A 19309-nucleotide genomic window follows, 5' to 3' on the forward strand; every position below is an offset into this window, starting at 1 on the left:
ACAATGATGTCTTATGATGTATTATGATATCTTTATGATGTCTGTTGTTTTTTTTTTCTATATCAGTGCGTTTTTATTAGATTTGGAACACCGGATCGTACGGCATGAATGTCAGTTGTCAAAAACAGTGTTGTTTATAGAACGATAACCACACTCAAACGTGGTGAACGGATAATAAGATAAAAACCCACTATTTACAGATTGAAAGAATTTAAAAACAAGACTTTATTTATTCAATCTAAAATATATATAAGACACGACGTTTCGATCTCACCCTAGAGATCATCGTCAGGTGACGACCCTGACGGATGATTGTGTTGTTTATAATTCTACACGAATTATTGGGATTCAAAAGAAATACAAAGAAAAGAAATACAAGTCACAAGCTACTGTGATATATTTTACAGCTGCGAGAAAAGTCGAACGGTTATTGTTACCGTGGCACGGGTTTCATTACTACGGCAAGACAGTTTACGACTGGCTTCTGTTCTCCTAGGAAAGAAACATTATAACACCTTGAATTGAATTGAAATTGAATTGATCGTCTTTGATTCTATTGGTTAACGGCGTTTATTAGTACGACCGATTTTGGATTTTTATTATTTTGAGATAAATATCGCGTTTCTTCGCGATTATAATCGTGATTTAAACTAAGGATTGTTCTGGTTGTGTCGAGCTTGTTGCTGTGGCGAGGATTTGAAGTGGTATACATCACGAGGGATGGAGTTAGATTTAGAAGAAGGTAACCGGTTTCGGGTAGTCTGTGTGTAAACTAAAGTAAACTCGTCACAAAGTCAGTGAAAGTTTCACTTCGATGAAGAGGTTTTACAGCTGTTGAGACTCACTGAGAGTGGTTCATCAGAGACAGAGGGTGAATCAGTAAGAGGGGGGTGTATCTATATTGGTGAGAGAGGGGCCAAGGGACGGGTGTATCAGACAATGTTGTGTGAATCAGTGGGGATCGAGATGACGAAATTTACCGAGATGACATGAAATATAACATATTTATTTATTCCTTATCGATTTTTAGAGAGAATCAAATTTGCGATATCTTCCTGCTGGGTAGGGCCTGGGACCCCTTTTCGATTACAGCCGAGTTAAAAACGAACCCACCCGCATATCTCCTACGCTACGCCAATGGCGGGACTACTTTTCATTAATTAAAGCCTGGGGCCGGTTGCTCAAAAGTTGGTTAAAGATAACCAACGAATAAATACCAAAGTAACATTGAACTTTTAATTGTCACTATCAACTATCCACTGGTTAACCTAGTCAGTAACCTGTCTGTGGTTTAGTTTCACAATCGGATATTTTCACAAACCACAGTCAGGAATGGGAAGGTCATTTTTGTATGAAATCTTCGTCAGCCAATTTGACTGACGAGTAATTTGCCTGGCATTTCATTGTCTCTTAAGACATCTGTCTAATTTTTGTTGTAATCGACGCACAACAGATTCGTAGTTTGTCTGATACCTATAACACCTCACCTGACGATCTTAATCCATGTGCAAATCGGCCGTAAAGTGAGAGTAAATTTCCGTCCAGTCAACAGCTGCCATTTTGAAAATTACTGGAGGTGCTGGCACCTGTGGACTGAGGCCAGGACAACAGCACAAACTAACAAAGCGAAACGACGAAATTAAAAAAAATTAAGAAATCAATACTTATTCACATTTTTCTTTTACCAGAAATTTATTATTTCATTATTTGTTATGGAAAACACGAAGATTTGAAATAAAAGTTGGAAAACCATCAAAAATAAAAATTGTCGTTTCGTCTTGGAAGTTTTATATAAATCCTTGTAGGTCCCCTTGTCTTATCATGCCACATGTGCAATACAGAGAAATGGCGGCCAATGGCGAAATTTGTGGAGAAATTAATTAATTTCTCAAAATAATGTTGATTAATCACTCGAAACATACATAAAATTGGATTATTTCGAAAGGTACCTGTGTTAGTTTGTGAATAAAGCCATTAATTGTGGACTGAAGTGAATAGAAAGTATATTTTTGAAGTGTTACTTTTTTCAACCGTGTTTTAGTCCTTGTCATCCCTAACGTTGGTATAAGCCCATCCGATTATAAAAAGCTTACCACCAACGATTAGGTAACTAACTATGGTTAACCCTAACCAACTTTTGAGCAACTGGCCCCTGGTTTTCACGAGCAGTTTGCAGCTAGCTTTTTCCTGTGACTTTTCCAGCTTCGTGAAAACGACTTGAAAGCGGCATGCATTTTCACGTTGTCGGTTCCAGCCAGATTTTCTTGCAGCCTTTTCCAGTTATGCGAAAACGCTGCGCGCAACAAGAAGCAAGAATGTGCACGGTTGCCCGGACAACCGAATTTCATTACCAGCGGGATGCGTTTCCGGCTGTTGGACAAAAAAAGCTGTTGCGTGCAATAGCTGGAAATCACTGCCAGTAGCTGGAAGTTTGACCATTTTCACGAGGGTTTTCGGTGGCAGAGCTGGAAGCCGTCGCGGCAAACTTTTCACGAGCGGTTTCCAGCCAACAAATTCCAGCTGAGCAATATCGCAGTAGCCTACCTTTTAGCGGCTACCGGCAAATTGTTCGGCGTTTTCACGAGCGGTTTCCTGCGGCGGCTGGAATGGAAAGAGTTAGCCGGAAGCTGCTCGTGAAAACCAGTCTTAACCCTTTCAGTGCATCTACACCGCAGTGCGGTGTATAAATCAGTGATTGATTTTGCTAGCACATGGCACTGCGGTGTATAGATGTAATAAGTAATTAGTAACTCTCTTGAAAAATGGCAGCACCTGTCAAACATAGTGAAATACTAGTAATTTACGATACGCCGCTCTGCGGTGTGTAGACGCACTACAGTGGTACGCCCGTTATTCAACACACTAGGGTTTAATTTTTCAAAAAATTCCAATTATCTCCAGCACTGTAGGGTATTAATTAGTCAGCACTGAAATGGTTAAGCCTGACATTCGATGAAATGTTTTGTGTTATCGATTATAGGTGGCGCTGGTGGTAGCGGTAGAAGTACCCCGGTACAGGATGAGAGAGAATATCAGTTAGAGGAGAGAGATGAAGCACCTGCTGCTGATTTAGGTATCACCTCGCCCCGTCACCCCCAAAATTTGAGCGTTTACATTTCAGCTGGTCCTGACTGTTTATTATGATTTCAGGGTTTGAGGCCGAACAAGATGATGGAGATAACGAGGATGATCACCATAGTAACATAGGTGCATCCCCTGCTGCAGCAGTCACAAGTCCTGCAGAATCACATAACAGTATCAGATCTCCATCACCAGACTCCAAGTCACCAGCAGGGAGTCACAGATCTAGAAGTCCTGGTGGTCAGTCACCTGAGAGTCACAGATCTGGAAGTCCCGGTGGTCAGTCACCTGGGAGTCATAGATCTGGGAGTCCAGATGGTCAGTCACCGAGTAGCCAGAGATCTGGGAGTCCTGGTGGTCAGTCTGTGGGTAGTCCTGCAAGTCACAAATCAGGAAGTCCTGAAGTTCAGTCGCCCGGGAGTCACAGATCTGGAAGTCCAGGGAGTCAGAAATCGGGGAGTCCTGGTGGTCAGTCACCGAGAAGTCAGAGATCTGGAAGTCCAGGGAGTCAGAGATCAGGGAGTCCTGGTGGTCAGTCACCAAGAAGTCAAAGATCTGGAAGTCCAGGGAGTCAGAGATCAGGGAGTCCTGGTGGCCAGTCACCAAGAAGTCAAATATCTGGAAGTCCAGGTAGTCAGAGATCAGGAAGTCCCGGTGGTCAGTCACCCAGAAGTCAAAGATCAGGGAGTCCTCAGTCACCAGGGAGTCCCAGATCAGGGAGTCCTGCCAGTAACCGGTCACGGTCAGGCTCGCCTGCTTCAGCTAGGTCAAGGTCACCGGGTTCACAGAGGTCACGGTCACCTGGATCACCTCCGAGGTCACCGGGTTCAGATAGTCCAGTAGCAGAAGGGGTGTCCGGTGATGAAGCAGCTCCAGTTACGAACGACAGATCGAGATCTGTGAGTCCTGCACCCGGCAATCGTCATAGTAACGACAGAGATGAAGATGATATCAACGCATCCGAAAATGCAGATACATCAGCAGCATCGGCGCATAGAGAAGATGCTGAATCCGATGAGGATGGTGCAGTAGCTGCAGCCAAACAGCGAGAGCCGGAGGAGGCTGGATCAGAGTCGGACGGTGAACATACTCGACGAAATGCCAGAAAATCGCGAGCAGTTTTATCGGACGATGAGGAGGAAGGAGGAGGAAGGAGTGAGGATGATAGAACAGCTGTGGCTGCTTCAGACTCGGAGCATTCCGATAAAGAAGGTAAAGTAGATTCATTCACTCGGTCTTGATTTATGATTACAGATCACCTCGGCACCTTCACTGTGCGCCTAGAAATATTTATCAATCAATAATTGGTAGATTTGTCACATTCAACAATATGTGATAATAATGATATTAATAATGATATATTGCAGTGTTCTCCGCAACAGGTTTTAGACGGGAAGACAACCCTTTCATTTTTACAACACCCACCCTGAAATCAGCCACCACTTATAAAATAGCTGCTGCTCCTACCAGAGTGGATGTCAATATTCTATCAATGCTGATAATTGCTTTGAAACGTATAATAATATATTTATCTATAAGCATAATAAGTTACATATAATTAATTTAAACGTAATAATGGCGATCAATGCATAGAGAAGACATCGACAAGCCTAGTGGCTGAACTCATAGAACAGACCGATGCCCTATTGTTGAGCTAATGTGGAAAATAGAATGTTACACCAAAATTAAGCTTAAGTTTCTGTATTTTTGGGGATCGAAAGCCTCGCTACTCTAGCAGCCACGATGTCATACACTGAACAATGAATGCAGCCCCTTTAAAATTCCAGCATATGAAGAACATTGTATTACTTTTAGAAGCGCCTTACTGATTATAAAATCTCTAAGCTCTTATGTACAGGATGCTGAAAATTATTTTCAAGAACTTACAAATGGCATTTCAAAACGTTCTATTTTATGAAATATGGAGTACACCTCCGGTTTATATACACGGAGAGACCATTGATGGTTTTAATTTTAAATGCTAAGATAAAAACCCACTATTTACAAATTAAAAGAAATCTAAAATCGGAGTACCTGGTCTCCTCTGTATATATACCCCTGTTTTTAGTCAATATCTCACACCTGACGATGATCTCTAGTGTGAGATCGAAACGTCGTGTTTTTACATTTTAGATTGTTTCAATTAATAAATTCTCGATTTTAGATTTCTTATAATTTGTAAATAGTGGGTTTTTATCTTATCATCTGTTCACCACGTTTGAGTGTGGTTATCATACCAATTTTTAATGCGTTTTATAGATGATGCAGTGCGACCCGTTGATCAGCAACAACAGCAGCAGCACAGTAAGCTAGACGATGGTTTGATCGCTGATATATTCGGCGACAGCGACGAAGAAGAAGAATTTGAAGGTTTCGGCGACGTTGAACAAACTCAACCGATCGAGGACTCCGACGATGAATCGCCGGCCGCGCCTTCTGCTGGCGCCGGTGCAGCTGTTTTACCAGATCTGTCCGATGATGACGACGAAGGCCAAGCCGGGTACGAATGAAATATTTCACTTTATTCAATATCTTCACTCGAAGTTATCAATATCCGAGCATAGCTTCGCGAGTGCGTTAGCAGTTTGTAGGCACCCCTTCAGCCTGGAGCCATTCCCTTTAGTCCAGTTCCCTTCAGCCCGGAACCACCTGTTTTCAATCTGGAGCCTCCCCTTCAGCCTGAAACTATTCCCTTAAGCCTGGGGCCACCCTGCTTCAGCCTGGAGCCATTCCTTTTACCTTAGGGCCACCCCTCTTCAGCCTGGAGCCATTCATTTTAGCCTAGGGCCACCCCTCTTCAGACTGGAGCCATTCCCTTTAGCCTGGGGCCACCCTGCTTCAGCCTGGAGCAATTCCTTTTACCCTAGGGCCACCCCTCTTCAGTCTGGAGCCATTCCCTTTAGCCTGGGGCCACCCTTCTTCAGCCTGGAGCCATTCCTTTGACCCTAGGGCCACCCCTGCTTCAGCCTGGAGCCATTCCTTTTACCCTAGGGCCACCCCTCTTCAGTCTGGAGCCATTCCTTATAGCCTGGGCCACCCTGCTTCAGCCTGGAGCCATTCCTTTTACCCTTGGGCCACCCCTGCTTCAGTCTGGAGCCATTCCTTATAGCCTGGGCCACCCTGCTTCAGCCTGGAGCCATTCCCTTTAGCCTGGTGTCACCCTGCTTCAGCCTGGAGCCATTCCTTTTACCCTAGGGCCACCCCTCTTCAGTCTGGAGCCATTCCCTTTAGCCTGGTGTCACCCATCTTCTGCATGGAGCGCCACCCTCGTCATTCTGCGTTTTTCTCTCAGTTCTAGTATGGTGTCCGACTTTGATTTGATGATGGAACGTAAGAAAGAAGAAAACCGCGCCCATCGCAAGAAGAGGCGTAATGAAGACATAATCAACGACAGTGACGATCTGATTGCCGATTTGATCAAACGAATGAAAGCGGCGGCCGAGGAGGACAGAGAACTGAACCGCAAGAAGCAGTGCGCGACGAAAAAACTGAGTTTACTCCCAACGGTCATATCACAACTGAGGAAAACTGATTTACATACAGCCTTCTTAGACTGTGGGATACTGAGTGCTTTAACGGTACGTTACTACCCTTCACTCACGCCCCCTAGTAGTCACAAACTGTATTAAATGACGTTTGTTTTTTCTACGAACAGTTGGCCCCTCGTGTCCCCTAGTGGTGACAAATCGATAACTGTTGTTTTTCTGCCGCTCACACCCCCCTAGTGGTGACAAATATATGTGCTGTTTGTTAATTTTCTACGAGTGGTTGGCCCCTCAAACCCCCTTGTGGTTGCAAAACTGTTACAAATATTGTTTCTTTATTTTGAAGGAGTGATTGGCCCCTCATGCCACCTAGAAGTCACAAAATTAATTGAAGAATATTGTTTCTTCATTTTCTAGGTGTGGTCGGCCCCTCATGCCCCCTAGTGGTAGTGACAAATTCTAATAAATGTTTTTTGGTTATTTTCTAGGAGTGGTTGGCCCCTTTACCAGATAAAAGTTTACCACACATGCAAATCAGAGAATTTCTATTGAGAGCGTTATCAGAGGTAGATATTGATATCCTCCCCCTCCCTCCCCTCCCTCCCTCTCCCTCTCCCTCTCCCTCTCTCTTCTAAACAGAATGTTGATTGTGATGATGTTTAAACTGATTTCAGTTTCCTCCGATTCCATCTGATCTTCTGAAGAGCAGTGGAACTGGTAAAGCCGTCATGTATTTATATCAACATCCGAAAGAGGTGAAATCAAATAAAGAAAAGGCCGGAAAACTAATCAGTAAGTTCCACAACTACTATACACAGTTCCACTTCTACAACAAGACAGTTCCACATTTCTGTACTCAGTTCCACAGTTACTGAATCCAGTGCCACTGTTCTGTATCCAGTTCCACAGTTGATAGACTCAGTTCCACAGTTACTGGATACAGTTCCACATTTCTTGATCCAGTTCCACGGTAACTAGACTCAGTTCCACCTGGCGGCAGTTCCACAATTCTGTACTCAGATTCACGGTTACCAGACTCGGTTCGACATTTCTAGATCCAGTTCCACAGTTCTGGATTCGTAATTAAACTCTTCAGATAAATGTGATTAACTGATATTTGATGTCGATGAATATTATTTACGGAATAGATAACAAGACGAGTAGTACTATACATTCACCTGATGAAGCTTCTACACATTAGTATCAAAGCTCATGCATCAAGTAAATAGTTAAAATATATAGTACTACTCTTGATTAATTGAAGAAGTCCCACAATTCGAATTTTATATGAAATGATTTATTAGAATGAAACCACAACATTTCGGCTGTTGACTAACAGCCATCATCAGGTGGAATGACCAGAAAACAAAAGTAACGTAGCGTATAAACTTACAGGACATAAACAAAAGCTGTGTCAGAATAAATGTAAACAGAACAAGTGACAAATGAAAACAACCAGGGGTGCCGTAGAAACCACAGAATTCTATGAAGAGTTAGGATGAATACAAATTATGTAACTAAGTGGAACTAGTTGAAGTGGATGGAATTCGAATTGAGGGACCTCTTCAATTAATCTACAGTATACACGAATTCGAATTCAAATATTTATTGACACTTTATGTTATATATAGATATCAGTTTACAAGTCAATAAATGGGAAAAGGTACAATACAAATAAACAATATGATATAGGAATAGAGACAGAGTAAAAATGAGGAAAGTTATCTATAGATGTATCCCTAATCGATACATAGTAGATTACGCCGCTCAATAAAGAGATCATTGACAAATTAACAAACAATGTGTGCGGCGATTTCTATATCACCGTTATTATAAGACATGAGAAATACAAACAGTTTTTCTGGAGACTGAGAATTTGCATCGGAAAATTCGTCGAGTTTGGATAGTAGATTCCTATTTGAATTACTAAGTTTTGGACATTTTGTTAGTAAGTGTAGTTCAGTTATCATCATACGTGGATTAGAGTGTTTCATTCGACTACCATAGTACTACTGGTCTCGCTATTTGTTCTAAACCCTGTTAACGCGGCTACTCTACGAATGTTCTCATTATTCACAGATGAATGGGCGAGACCGATCTTCAATCTGACGTCGAACTATAAAAGTCTTACTCGGGAAGAACGAGAACAACGCGATTACGAGCAGTTGCCTAAAAAACGTAAACTCAGCGTCGAGACCGGATCGGCGACTCCTCGTCGAGATATCGATAAGGCTATGACTGAAGACAAGTAAGTTTCGATTACGCCGTTCGAGGTGGCGCCACTTACCTGGAAATAACGGAAAAGTCTGGGAATTTTGTTAAAGAAGCTAAAAATCAGGGAAATTTGTTTAAAAATCAAACAGTTTCCGTCTATATTTCACGTATTCGACTGTGTTAATTGATTTTATTCTTAACAGATCAGTCAGGGAAAACAATGCGTGTGGCGGGGTAAAGTCAGGGAAAAGCCAGTCAAATATTAGTGGCCACCCTGAAGTTTCAATTAGGTCTACAATGGAACCTCGCTGTAACGAACTTCACGGGACCAGATAATCGATGTTCGTTATAACTGATAGTTCGTTATATCCAGTATGAAAGTAGTTGATATTGTCGTAGTTTTGTTATAATTGATAAATCAGTATATCCGAAATGAGGTGCGCGGTCCTTACTGATCGGGCGTTATCCAGAAATCACAGAATTCTAGCCATTGTCTTGAGAATCTAGTGATTTTGAATTTTTGGTATCTCATGTTGTTCTTACCTAGGCATATTATGTTAAAACAATCAATTTCGAAATTATAGCTTATGACATGTTCTATGATGGTGGTGAGTTTCAAGGTCATTGGGTTTTGTATATGTCCACAAGGGGGCGTTAAAAAGTAGAATTATTTAGTATTTCTATGATTCTGGTAAGTATCAAGGTCATATTCAGTATATGGTCACCAGGGGCGTTGAATATTGAATAATTAGATTTTTGAGCATTCGAAACCACATCCCAAGTGGACATGATATTGGCAGCAAGTCATTGGATAAATCATAGTTTTGGGTGGCCTTGAATATAAAGCGTCCTTAAGAAAATGAACCCCGGTTTGAGCCTGATACAGTAGAACTAGCTGAATTCAGATTGGTTTTATTCGGATTTTCACTTAATTCGGACTAGTATTCCGTTCGGTTCTATTCAATTGGGAGCGCATAATTCGGATTTCGTTTATTAATATTCCAGGCCCAGGTGATCTGAATTAAGCGAGTTCTAATGTATCTTCGTGAATAACTGAATGTCATTTGAATTGAGAGAATGAACTAAATCTTTATTGAGAAAATTAAATGTGTGTAATCGGGATCCTTATCCAGTTCTACAGTTTTGGGTAGCGTGAACATACCGGTAACCGGTAGTTCATTTTCGATGAGTCAAATCTCTAACTGGCAACTGTGGAACTGGTTCCTCGAATTCAAGATTGAGGCGAATGATCAAGGGTTTACTGTACCGGTATTTCGGAAGAGATGTAATTTCCGACTGAGAGTGTTTAAACGATGATGTATGTTTATATTGTAGAGGAGCGTTACGACCCGGTGATAAAGGTTGGATCAGTAGAGCGCGAGTTCCGATGCCGTCTCATAAAGATTACGTTATTCGCCCGAAATGGCAGACGGACGACGACGATGAAACTGAATTCATCAAGGTAAAACGAATAACCTGTGACCCCCACTATCTCTCTTCTCCGCCCCTTCCTCTCCTCTCTCTTTCCTCTTCCCTCTGTCCCTCCTCTTTTCATTCACCCTCTCCTCTCTGCAGTCTCACCTCTTCTCTTTTCTCTCCACTCGCCACTCTACCCTCTGTCTCTCTCTCTCTTCCCTCCTCCACTCACGCCTATCACTCTCTTCCCTCCTCTTTCCATTCAATCTCTCCACTCTCACCTTCCTCCCTCCTCTTTCTTCTCCACTCCCCCCTCTCTCTTCCCTCCTCCACTCATGCCTATCACTCTCTTCCCTCCTCTTTCCATTCAACCTCTCCACTCTCACCTCCTCTTTCCTCTCCCTTCAGTTCATCTCGCCTACCTCTCTCCCCTCCTTACATTTCTTATTTCCCCGTTTCTTATTGCCTCTTTTTACTAAACGGATCCTTTTGAGTTCTTCATTTTTCATGTTTCAGCCGAAGAAGAAAGAACTGACTCGATACGAGAGACATAAACGATCGTTTCAAGAGCGTAAAGCGCGAGATAAAACGCAACGCGCCGTTAACATCAGTATAGAGGGACGTAACATGTCGCTATAGCGACGTATTGTCGTTGGCAACAATACCATCGCTCTAAAGCATCGTTAACATTCGTAGACTCTGTGCATTTAAACGCGAATAAACAACAGTTCATCAGACGGCGATTGATCGCTAACAGTCGACGGGTATACCCCTGTCTAATAGGGCTGTCAGAGATAGCCTCGCCCACATGGCAGCGGGTCCCAAGGCATCCTCACTCGCCAGGGTTTGATTACCGCCCGCCGAAGCACACGCCAACGCAGACACTGGCTGCTGACCCTTTATCGGTCTATTACATCGCCCAAGATTTCTTGGGCGGACAAGTTGCCGCTAAATGGTCACTAGTCTATATATCTAGCCAATTGGATGCATTGGGTTGAAAAACAATGCGTCTGATTGGCTAATTATATGGACTGGTGGCCGCTAAGCGGCAACCTGTCCACCTAAGAAATGTCAGGCGATTTAATAGACCAATGAAGGGTTTGCGGCAAGGGTTTGTATTGGCGTGAGCTTCGGTGGGCGGTAATCAAACCCTGGCAAGCGAGGATTGTTCTAGGGATAACACTGGCCCAATCTGGTGTGTGTGTGTGTTGTACGTATTGATTTTGCATGTAAATATTGTAATTGATCAGGGTTGAGGAGGTAATCAATAAGACAGCTCTCCCTGGTGTGAGACCACGGCTTAAATAGGGCTTTTATGAAATGAATCGTTTTTTAATTGTTTTCTGTAAAATCGTGTAAATAATTTTCTAAAAAAAATATAGAGTATAAAAGACTGTCATCAGTTTAAACTAGTAATAATACTACATGTATTGTTTATTGGTATTCATGGTATTTTCAAGTTAAGTTTTAAAGCGAGCTCAAGTCACCAGCAGGACCCGTTTTTATAGACTGGTATTACCTTTAACCCGGGGGCTAACTCGATTGATAATGAATTGAGTTAGCCCTCGGGTTAAAGGTAATACCAGTCTATTAAACCAGGGTTAGGTGAAGGAGCCTTGGCAAGTAGAGGATTGAAAAGGTATATTTCTTGACGGACAATATGACGTCATGCGCATCCATCCCTGTTAAGCAGACGCGGATCCAGACTGTTGCACATGTAGCGCGTGCATCAGTCACAGTTTTCAAGTGCGACTTCGAAAAATTCTGGTTTCACGAAATAAACCTGCTGTGCACAACGTCTGTAGTATGGCGGGTAGTTTTCTGTTCTGCTCGCTATAGTGACGTTATTGGTTTTAAAAGAGGACACGACCTTCACGGTTTACTGAGTGGCAAGACGCTAAGCAGGGCGCACAATTTGTAAACTATTGAATTCAAAAAGTTTGGTTTTCTCGCGCGAGAAAACGAAAACAGAAAAGTTTGCTGGTAAAAGAATTTTATATAGCCTCTAGCCAGTCAGAAGAATTTTTTCAAACCCATATATTTTGTTTTCTCTAGCGGGAAAACCAAAGAACGGGCCAATATGAGAGTTTTTTAAAATTTTCTTAGCCTCAGCCAACTGCATGCTCACCCCCTCAAATGCCTTCAAAAAAAATTTATAAGGGGTTTTTCCGTGTAAATAGCCTTCTAAGAAGATGAAATAAGAATCTTAGCTGCCTCAGAAACAGAACTAACAGTAGCGCCGCATTTTATTTTCTTATTGGCAGCGTTTTCAGAATTGGCCAAACTAGGAATCGTGAGCTTCGAGTGGCCTAACGAGTTAATGATTTGAACCTGGGACTCCTTGCTTCGATTAATCTTCCAAAACAAATATAATTTGCGGGGCCAAGATACCGGGGGTGAAAATTCAAACCAGCCGGATTACAAACTCGCAATAAAAGAATAACTGACTTAATTTATTAAAAACTAGACACATTTTTCGACAACCCGAAATATTTCTAGTATTTTGAATAAATGTGTTAGTAAATTAACTTTCATTTGCCGGGCCGCTCGCGGGCTCTTGGTCTCACGTGCTAACTGCCGTCGATCATTCATCAGAATTTAAAATAGTTTGCTAATCAAAATAACCAATTTAACGTTAGGCCTATTAACATTTTAAAAACCATGTTTTGATCGGTATTTTATTGGGATCTCTTTCAAAGGGCGGCGCCAAGAATTGGCTGAATCTGTTTTCTAGATAAAATCAGGACTCGAACCACGTTAATTGAGTGCTTTTTTACCGGTACCCAGTCTACATTCAAGATGGCTGACCAGGAAGTAAAACCGGTGTCAAATATGTTTGAGAATTGGCTGCAGATGCTCGTTCCACAGCCCTGTTACGATGAATTTTTCGTCAAACACAATTTTTTCGAAGGTAACTCAAATCTTAAGCAGCGGCGTGTGTCGTGAATTACTTGCTAAACTCCGGAAATCCACTACAATCTCAGTGAACGAGCGAATAATATAATTGCACTATTTACCGCATAATAAAGACAAGTAAACGATATTGTATACATATGGCCACGCCGGGTGTCATTTAAAAGCTTTATTTTATCTCCCCCGTCCTTATTGTACTTGATTTTATAATCTATGGCTATGTTACGTAACAGAAAGAATTAATTGAATTCTATTGAATTTTAAAAATCATTTTTGAAACGAAATATTTCTATTGCATACTATAGCGGCCTCGGTAGCTTAGTTAGTGAGATAAGGCTTAATGCTGTTGCATCCACTATCAGTGCTGAGTGACAAGTGGGTTTGAGTTCTGCTGGCTGCTTACAGTGGGGTTCCCACGGGTTTTGAGAAGTCTTGGAAAGTTTTGGGAAATGGGACTTTTGTTTCCAGGCCCTGGAAAAGCGATGGAAATTTCGTTTTTCTATCAAAGGCGGGTCCTTTACAAACGACAGACGGACCTGGGACCTGGCTCTTATTGAAAACACTGTGAATGGTCATCATAATTGCTACTAATTAAATTTACTTTGAATGGTACTTTGGTTATAGCATTGGCTATAGTAGTTAGTGCATATCAAAAGTTTGCAAGTTAGGCTCTAAATGTGTTGAATGATAGGACCTGCCCTTATCATCTAGACTAAAGCCGCGATCACACCGTGACGATTTAGCCTGGGCCAAATTTGCACCGATCAGGCTAGGGCCAAGTTTGGCCCGTGCCTAATTAGAGAGCGCGTTCACACGCAAACCACTCACTTCAAAGCGAAGTGGATCATTTCCGGTGCCAGTTGCAATTCAAACGCAATCATTTGTCTGGTGCTAAAATTAGGCTTGGGCCTGGTCCGACGTTTTTGGTCTATCATTTGCTTTCTCCTTGATGAGACCTACGTTGCCTGTTTCTAGGGGTAACGGGTAAAAATCCCTGTGGTTAATATCCCCCCCCCCCCAGTAAAATTCCCCTAGGTTGGCGATGTATAACTTAGTGGTATGGAAAATTTGTAATCTGGGTATGGAAAAGGTATGGAAAATGATATTGGCCAACCTGTGGGAACCCTGATACAGTGTGCGGGCAACACTTCAAAGGCCGTCCCGTCGTGAGGTTTAATGAATAATCCAATAGGGTTAGTCTTAGGAAACCAAGATCCAATCGACTTAAGACCAAACAAATAAACAAGCAAACAACTTAATTTTTTTCAGTCGTGTGTTTAAAGATTTTACTGAGTAAAGTCCTGGGCTACGCGATCATTGTAGGGTCTGTTTTAGGTAAGTTGATTCATGAAGTTCTTAAATTATTATCTTAAAAAAATCATATGAATTTTAGATGTTTTTTTACTGGTCGTATTTTCAGTAAAACTGCCTCAGATTGTGAAGATTCTCTCGGCTAAAAGCGGCGCTGGGATCAGCATGCTTAGTATAATTATGGAACTGGTAGCTATAGCTTCAGCTGCTGCTTACGGCTGGGCGATGAAATACCCTTTCAGGTAAAAAGCAATCGATATCTGCCAATTATACTCACTGTGGAAATTCCACAATATTCTGATACTTTTTGTATATGAAGTGCAGTAGACTCTGCGCGAATTTGATTGATCTACTGTGCTCGGAGATTACAAATTTCAGTGCAAACGATCTGAAAAGTATAATGTAGGCCTAGACCCTAGAATTTCAGAACTGTAATCCCTAGAACTCCACAACTGTAGACCCTAGAACTCCACAACTTTAGGCTCTAGCACTCCACAACTGTAGACCCTAAAACTTCACAGCTGTATACCCTACAACTCAAACACTGTACCCCTAAAACTTAACAACTGTAGGCCCTAGGGCTCCCCAATTGTAAACCCTAGAATTTCACAACACTATGGACCCTAGAACTCCCCAACTGTAGCCCCTAAAACTATAACTGTAGACCCTAGGACTCTACAATTGTAGAGCCTTGAACTTCACAGCTGTGGACCCTAAATTTCGCAACTGTAGATCTTAGAACTCCAGAACTGTAGACCTTAAACCTCCACAACTGTGTGAAACCCCCTGGTACCCCCACTGTAGTTCTGTGTGAACCCCTGGTACCCATACCACTGTAGTTCTGTGTGAACCCCTGGTACCCATACCACTGTAGTTCTGTGTGAACCCCTGGTACCCATACCACTGTAGGTCTGTGTAAACCCCCTGGTATCCATGCCACTGTAGTTCTGTGTGAACCCCTGGTACCCTACCACTGTAGTTCTGTGTGAACCCGTGATACCCATACCACTGTAGTTCTGTGTGAACCCCCTGGTACCCATGCCACTGTAGTTCCGTGTGAACCCCTGGTACCCATATCATGTAGTTCTGTGTGAACCCCTGGTACCCATACCACTGTAGGTCTGTGTGAACCCCCTGGTACCCATACCACTGTAGTTCTGTGTGAACCCCTGGTACCCATACCACTGTAGTTCTGTGTGAACCCCTGGTACCCATACCACTGTAGTTCTGTATGAACCCCTGGTACCCATACCACTGTAGTTCTGTGTGAACCCCCTGGTACCCATATCACTGTAGGTCTGTGTGAGCCCCCTGGTACCCATACCACTGTAGGTCTCTGTGAACCCCCTGGTACCCATATCACGGTAGGTCTGTGTGAACCCCCTGGTACCCATACCACTGTAGGTCTGTGTGAGCCACCTGGTACCCATACCACTGTAGGTCTGTGTGAGCCCCCTGGTACCCATACCCCTGTAGTTCTGTGTGAACCCCCCGGTACCTATACCACTGTAGGCCTGTGTGAACCCCCTGGTACCCATACCACTGTAGGTCAGTGTGAACCCCCTGGTACCCATACCACTGTAGTTCTGTGTGAACCCCTGGTACCCATACCACTGTAGTTCTGTGTGAACCCCCTGGTACCCATACCACTGTAGTTCTGTGTGAACCCCCTGGTACCCATATCACTGTAGGTCTCTGTGAACCCCCTGGTACCCATACCACTGTAGGTCTGTGTGAGCCCCTGGTACCCATATCACTGTAGGCCTGTGTGAACCCCTGGTACCCATACCACTGTAGGTCTGTGTGAGCCCCCTGGTACCCATATCATTGTAGGTCTGTGTGAACCCCCTGGTACCCATACCACTGTAGGTCTGTGTGAGCCCCCTGGTGCCCATACCCCTGTAGGTCTGTGTGAGCCCCCTTGTACCCATATCACTGTAGGTCTGTGTGAGCCCCCTGGTACCCATACCACTGTAGTTCTGTGTGAACCCCCTGGTACCCATACCACTGTAGGTCTGTGTGAGCCCCCTGGTACCCATCACTGTAGGTCTGTGTGAGCCCCCTGGTACCCATATCATTGTAGGTCTGTGTGAACCCCTGGTACCCATACCACTGTAGGTCTGTGTGAGCCCCTGGTACCCATACCACTGTAGGTCTGTGTGAGCCCCCTGGTACCCATATCATTGTAGGTCTGTGTGAACCCCCTGGTACCCATACCACTGTAGGTCTGTGAGCCCCCGGGTACCCATACCCCTGTAGGTCTGTGTGAGCCCCCTGGTACCCATATCACTGTAGGTCTGTGTGAGCCCCCTGGTACCCATACCCCTGTAGTTCTGTGTGAACCCCCCGGTACCCATTCCCCTGTAGGTCTGTGTGAGCCCCCTGGTACCCATATCATTGTAGGTCTGTGTGAACCCCCTGGTACCCATACCACTGTAGGTCTGTGTGAGCCCCCGGTACCCATACCACTGTAGGTCTGTGTGAGCCCCTGGTACCCATATCATTGTAGGTCTGTGTGAGCCCCCTGGTACCCATACCCCTGTAGTTCTGTGTGAACCCCCCGGTACCCATACCCCGTAGGTCTGTGTGAGCCCCCTGGTACCCATATCACTGTAGGTCTGTGTGAGCCCCCTGGTACCCATATCATTGTAGGTCTGTGTGAACCCCCTGGTACCCATACCCCTGTAGGTCTGTGTGAGCCCCCTGGTACCCATATAATTGTAGGTCTGTGTGAACCCCCTGGTACCCATATCACTGTAGGTCTGTGTGAACCCCCTGGTACCCATATTGTAGGTCTGTGTGAAACCCCCTGGTACCCATACCACTGTAGGTCTGTTTGAACCCCCTGGTACCAATATCACTGTAGGTCTGTGTGAACCCCCTGGTACCCATATCACTGTAGGTCTGTGTGAACCCCCTGGTACCCATATCACCGTAGGTCTGTGTGAACCCCCTGGTACCCATATCACCGTAGGTCTGTGTGAACCCCCTGGTACCCATATCACCGTAGGTCTGTGTGAACCCCCTGGTACCCATATCACCGTAGGTCTGTGTGAACCCCCTGGTACCCATATCACTGTAGGTCTGTGTGAACCCCCTGGTACCCATATCACCGTAGGTCTGTGTGAACCCCCTGGTACCCATATTACCGTAGGTCTGTGTGAACCCCCTGGTACCCATATCACTGTAGGTCTGTGTGAACCCCCTGGTACCCTTTCCCCTGTATTTCTCTGTTAAAGTATTGATAATATGTCTCTGTGTTTCTAGTGCCTATGGAGAAGGAATATTTCTGATGATTCAGACAACTCTGATTGGTTTTTTCGTGCTGATATTTGGGGGTCAGATGGCTCTGAGTTTTGTATTTATCGGTGTATTTGGTGGTAGTATCGCGTATCTGATGTCACCTGCTGCTCCTATTGAACTATTGAGGTTCCTTCAGGCTAGTAATATGCCCGTTGTAGCTGTCAGTAAGGTTAGTATTAGAATCTAGAATTGATGTTTCGATGTGAAGAGTCACTTGCTCCTTACTAGGGTTGATTTATTCAGTGAAATACATCGTGTAAGGTTAGGAGAATAGTTAAGGTTTATTTTCAAAAAGAAACGTTCCGGAAAATTCACTGATTTTGAGCGATAGTACATTCACAGTCTATGGGACTCAGTTCCACAGTTTTGAGTTCGGGGGGTTAAAACGTTGAAAATGAACTTTAATTTCAAGTCAATTTTACTGTGACTCCTTAACTGTGTAACTGGATCCTTTGATTCTGAAAGTTCTGTTTATTTGTTCTCGGGCTTCCCCGTGACCCTTGGTCTGTCTGTGTGTGTGTGTCTGACATTCAGCTGATTAGCTTCGTTAATAGTGGGTCGATCTTGATGAAACTTTGGTACAATGTTATTACGGGGGCAGAGCTAAGAATGGGCCCAGTGCGCCACCTAGCAGCGTCTGAAAGTTCTGTTTATTTGTTCTCGGGCTTCCGCGTGACCCTTGGTCTGTCTGTCTGTGTGTGTCTGACATTCAGCTGATTAGCTTCGTTAATAGTGGGTCGATCTTGATGAAACTTTGGTACAATGTTATTACGGAGGCAGAGCTAAGAATGGGCCCAGTGCGCCACCTAGCAGCGTAAGTAGACACAAAAACCCTGTTATCAGCGACATGACCTTGAAAGTTGTCTCGACAAATTTAAGCTATTGGCCCTAGGTACAACATACCCGCAATGCTATGGGAACTAATGTATAGTATTTGGAGCCCGAGCCCGAGAACCACTGTCGCCTATTACGGTTTTTTTTATCGACTAACGATATCGTCGACAAATTTTTCAGTTCATCCAGATTATAGCCAACTACCGAAACGGAAGCACCGGTCAACTGTCGGCTATAACGTTACTGTTACTGTTCGCCGGGTCTCTAGCGAGAATATTCACGTCGATACAAGAAACGGGAGATAATCTGATCATAGTGACGTACGTCGTGGCCAGCGTGTGTAATGGTTTACTCGTTCTACAGCTCGTCTATTACTGGAATACTGGAGCAGCAGCCGGCAAAAAACAAAATAAAAAACAACAAAATAGGAAGAAAAAACAATAGCTTCGGACTGGTAGATATTATGTGTATATATATATATATATATATATATATATATATATATATATATATATATAGATTTAATGTTTATGTACGGTATCAAAAATACCTCTTTATGTATTTTTGACGGTATGCAGGGCTCAGTAGCGCAGTCGTGACTTCAGTCCGGTCTCAAATCTTAAGGCTGGTCTTTTTGACAACTATCGTGTGGCCAATCTAACAAATTAATACTAGTCTTTAGATGTTTTTTTGGTCATACAAAGTTGTCTTAAATCGTTAAAACTAGTTGATCAAAACTGTTAGATTGGCTG

General features: G+C 43.5%; 2 protein-coding genes across 3 annotated transcripts; both read left to right on the forward strand.

The window, feature by feature from the left end:
• Window positions 1-581: 581 nt before the first annotated feature.
• On the forward strand, window positions 582-10979 carry LOC141910836 (uncharacterized). Its single transcript, XM_074801679.1, has 10 exons — window positions 582-742; window positions 2981-3073; window positions 3151-4293; window positions 5341-5581; window positions 6374-6659; window positions 7055-7132; window positions 7241-7358; window positions 8646-8814; window positions 10116-10242; window positions 10713-10979. The coding sequence occupies exons 1-10, from the start codon at window positions 721-723 to the stop codon at window positions 10833-10835; spliced, it is 2400 nt and encodes a 799-aa protein (XP_074657780.1). The 5' UTR covers window positions 582-720; the 3' UTR covers window positions 10836-10979.
• Window positions 10980-12987: 2008 nt separating this feature from the next.
• Window positions 12988-19020, forward strand: LOC141911065 (mannose-P-dolichol utilization defect 1 protein-like). 2 transcript variants are annotated; one of them, XM_074802027.1, is made up of 5 exons: window positions 12988-13107; window positions 14379-14444; window positions 14530-14662; window positions 17688-17892; window positions 18738-19020. In XM_074802027.1, exons 1-5 carry the CDS (start codon window positions 12996-12998, stop codon window positions 18999-19001), a joined length of 780 nt encoding a protein of 259 aa, XP_074658128.1. In that variant the 5' UTR covers window positions 12988-12995; the 3' UTR covers window positions 19002-19020. The 2 variants fall into 2 exon arrangements, with proteins under 2 accessions (XP_074658128.1, XP_074658129.1); XM_074802028.1 differs by having other exon boundaries at window positions 18747-19020.
• Window positions 19021-19309: the final 289 nt, after the last annotated feature.

This window comes from Tubulanus polymorphus, chromosome 9 (assembly GCF_964204645.1).
Source record: "Tubulanus polymorphus chromosome 9, tnTubPoly1.2, whole genome shotgun sequence".
Classification (NCBI taxonomy): Eukaryota; Metazoa; Nemertea; class Palaeonemertea; order Tubulaniformes; family Tubulanidae; genus Tubulanus; species Tubulanus polymorphus.

Bases quoted from the DNA above. Each gene is read 5' to 3' on its own strand.
- LOC141910836 (XM_074801679.1), top strand. From the start codon at position 721: ATGGAGTTAGATTTAGAAGAAG. The intron at 7,359-8,645 runs GTAAGTTCCACA...CATTATTCACAG, and splicing joins AAAGGCCGGAAAACTAATCA to ATGAATGGGCGAGACCGATC. The intron at 10,243-10,712 runs GTAAAACGAATA...TTCATGTTTCAG, and splicing joins ATGAAACTGAATTCATCAAG to CCGAAGAAGAAAGAACTGAC.
- LOC141911065 (XM_074802027.1), top strand. From the start codon at position 12,996: ATGGCTGACCAGGAAGTAAAACCGGTGTCAAATATGTTTGAGAATTGG. The intron at 13,108-14,378 runs GTAACTCAAATC...AATTTTTTTCAG, and splicing joins CAAACACAATTTTTTCGAAG to TCGTGTGTTTAAAGATTTTA. The intron at 17,893-18,737 runs GTTAGTATTAGA...CAAATTTTTCAG, and splicing joins CCGTTGTAGCTGTCAGTAAG to TTCATCCAGATTATAGCCAA.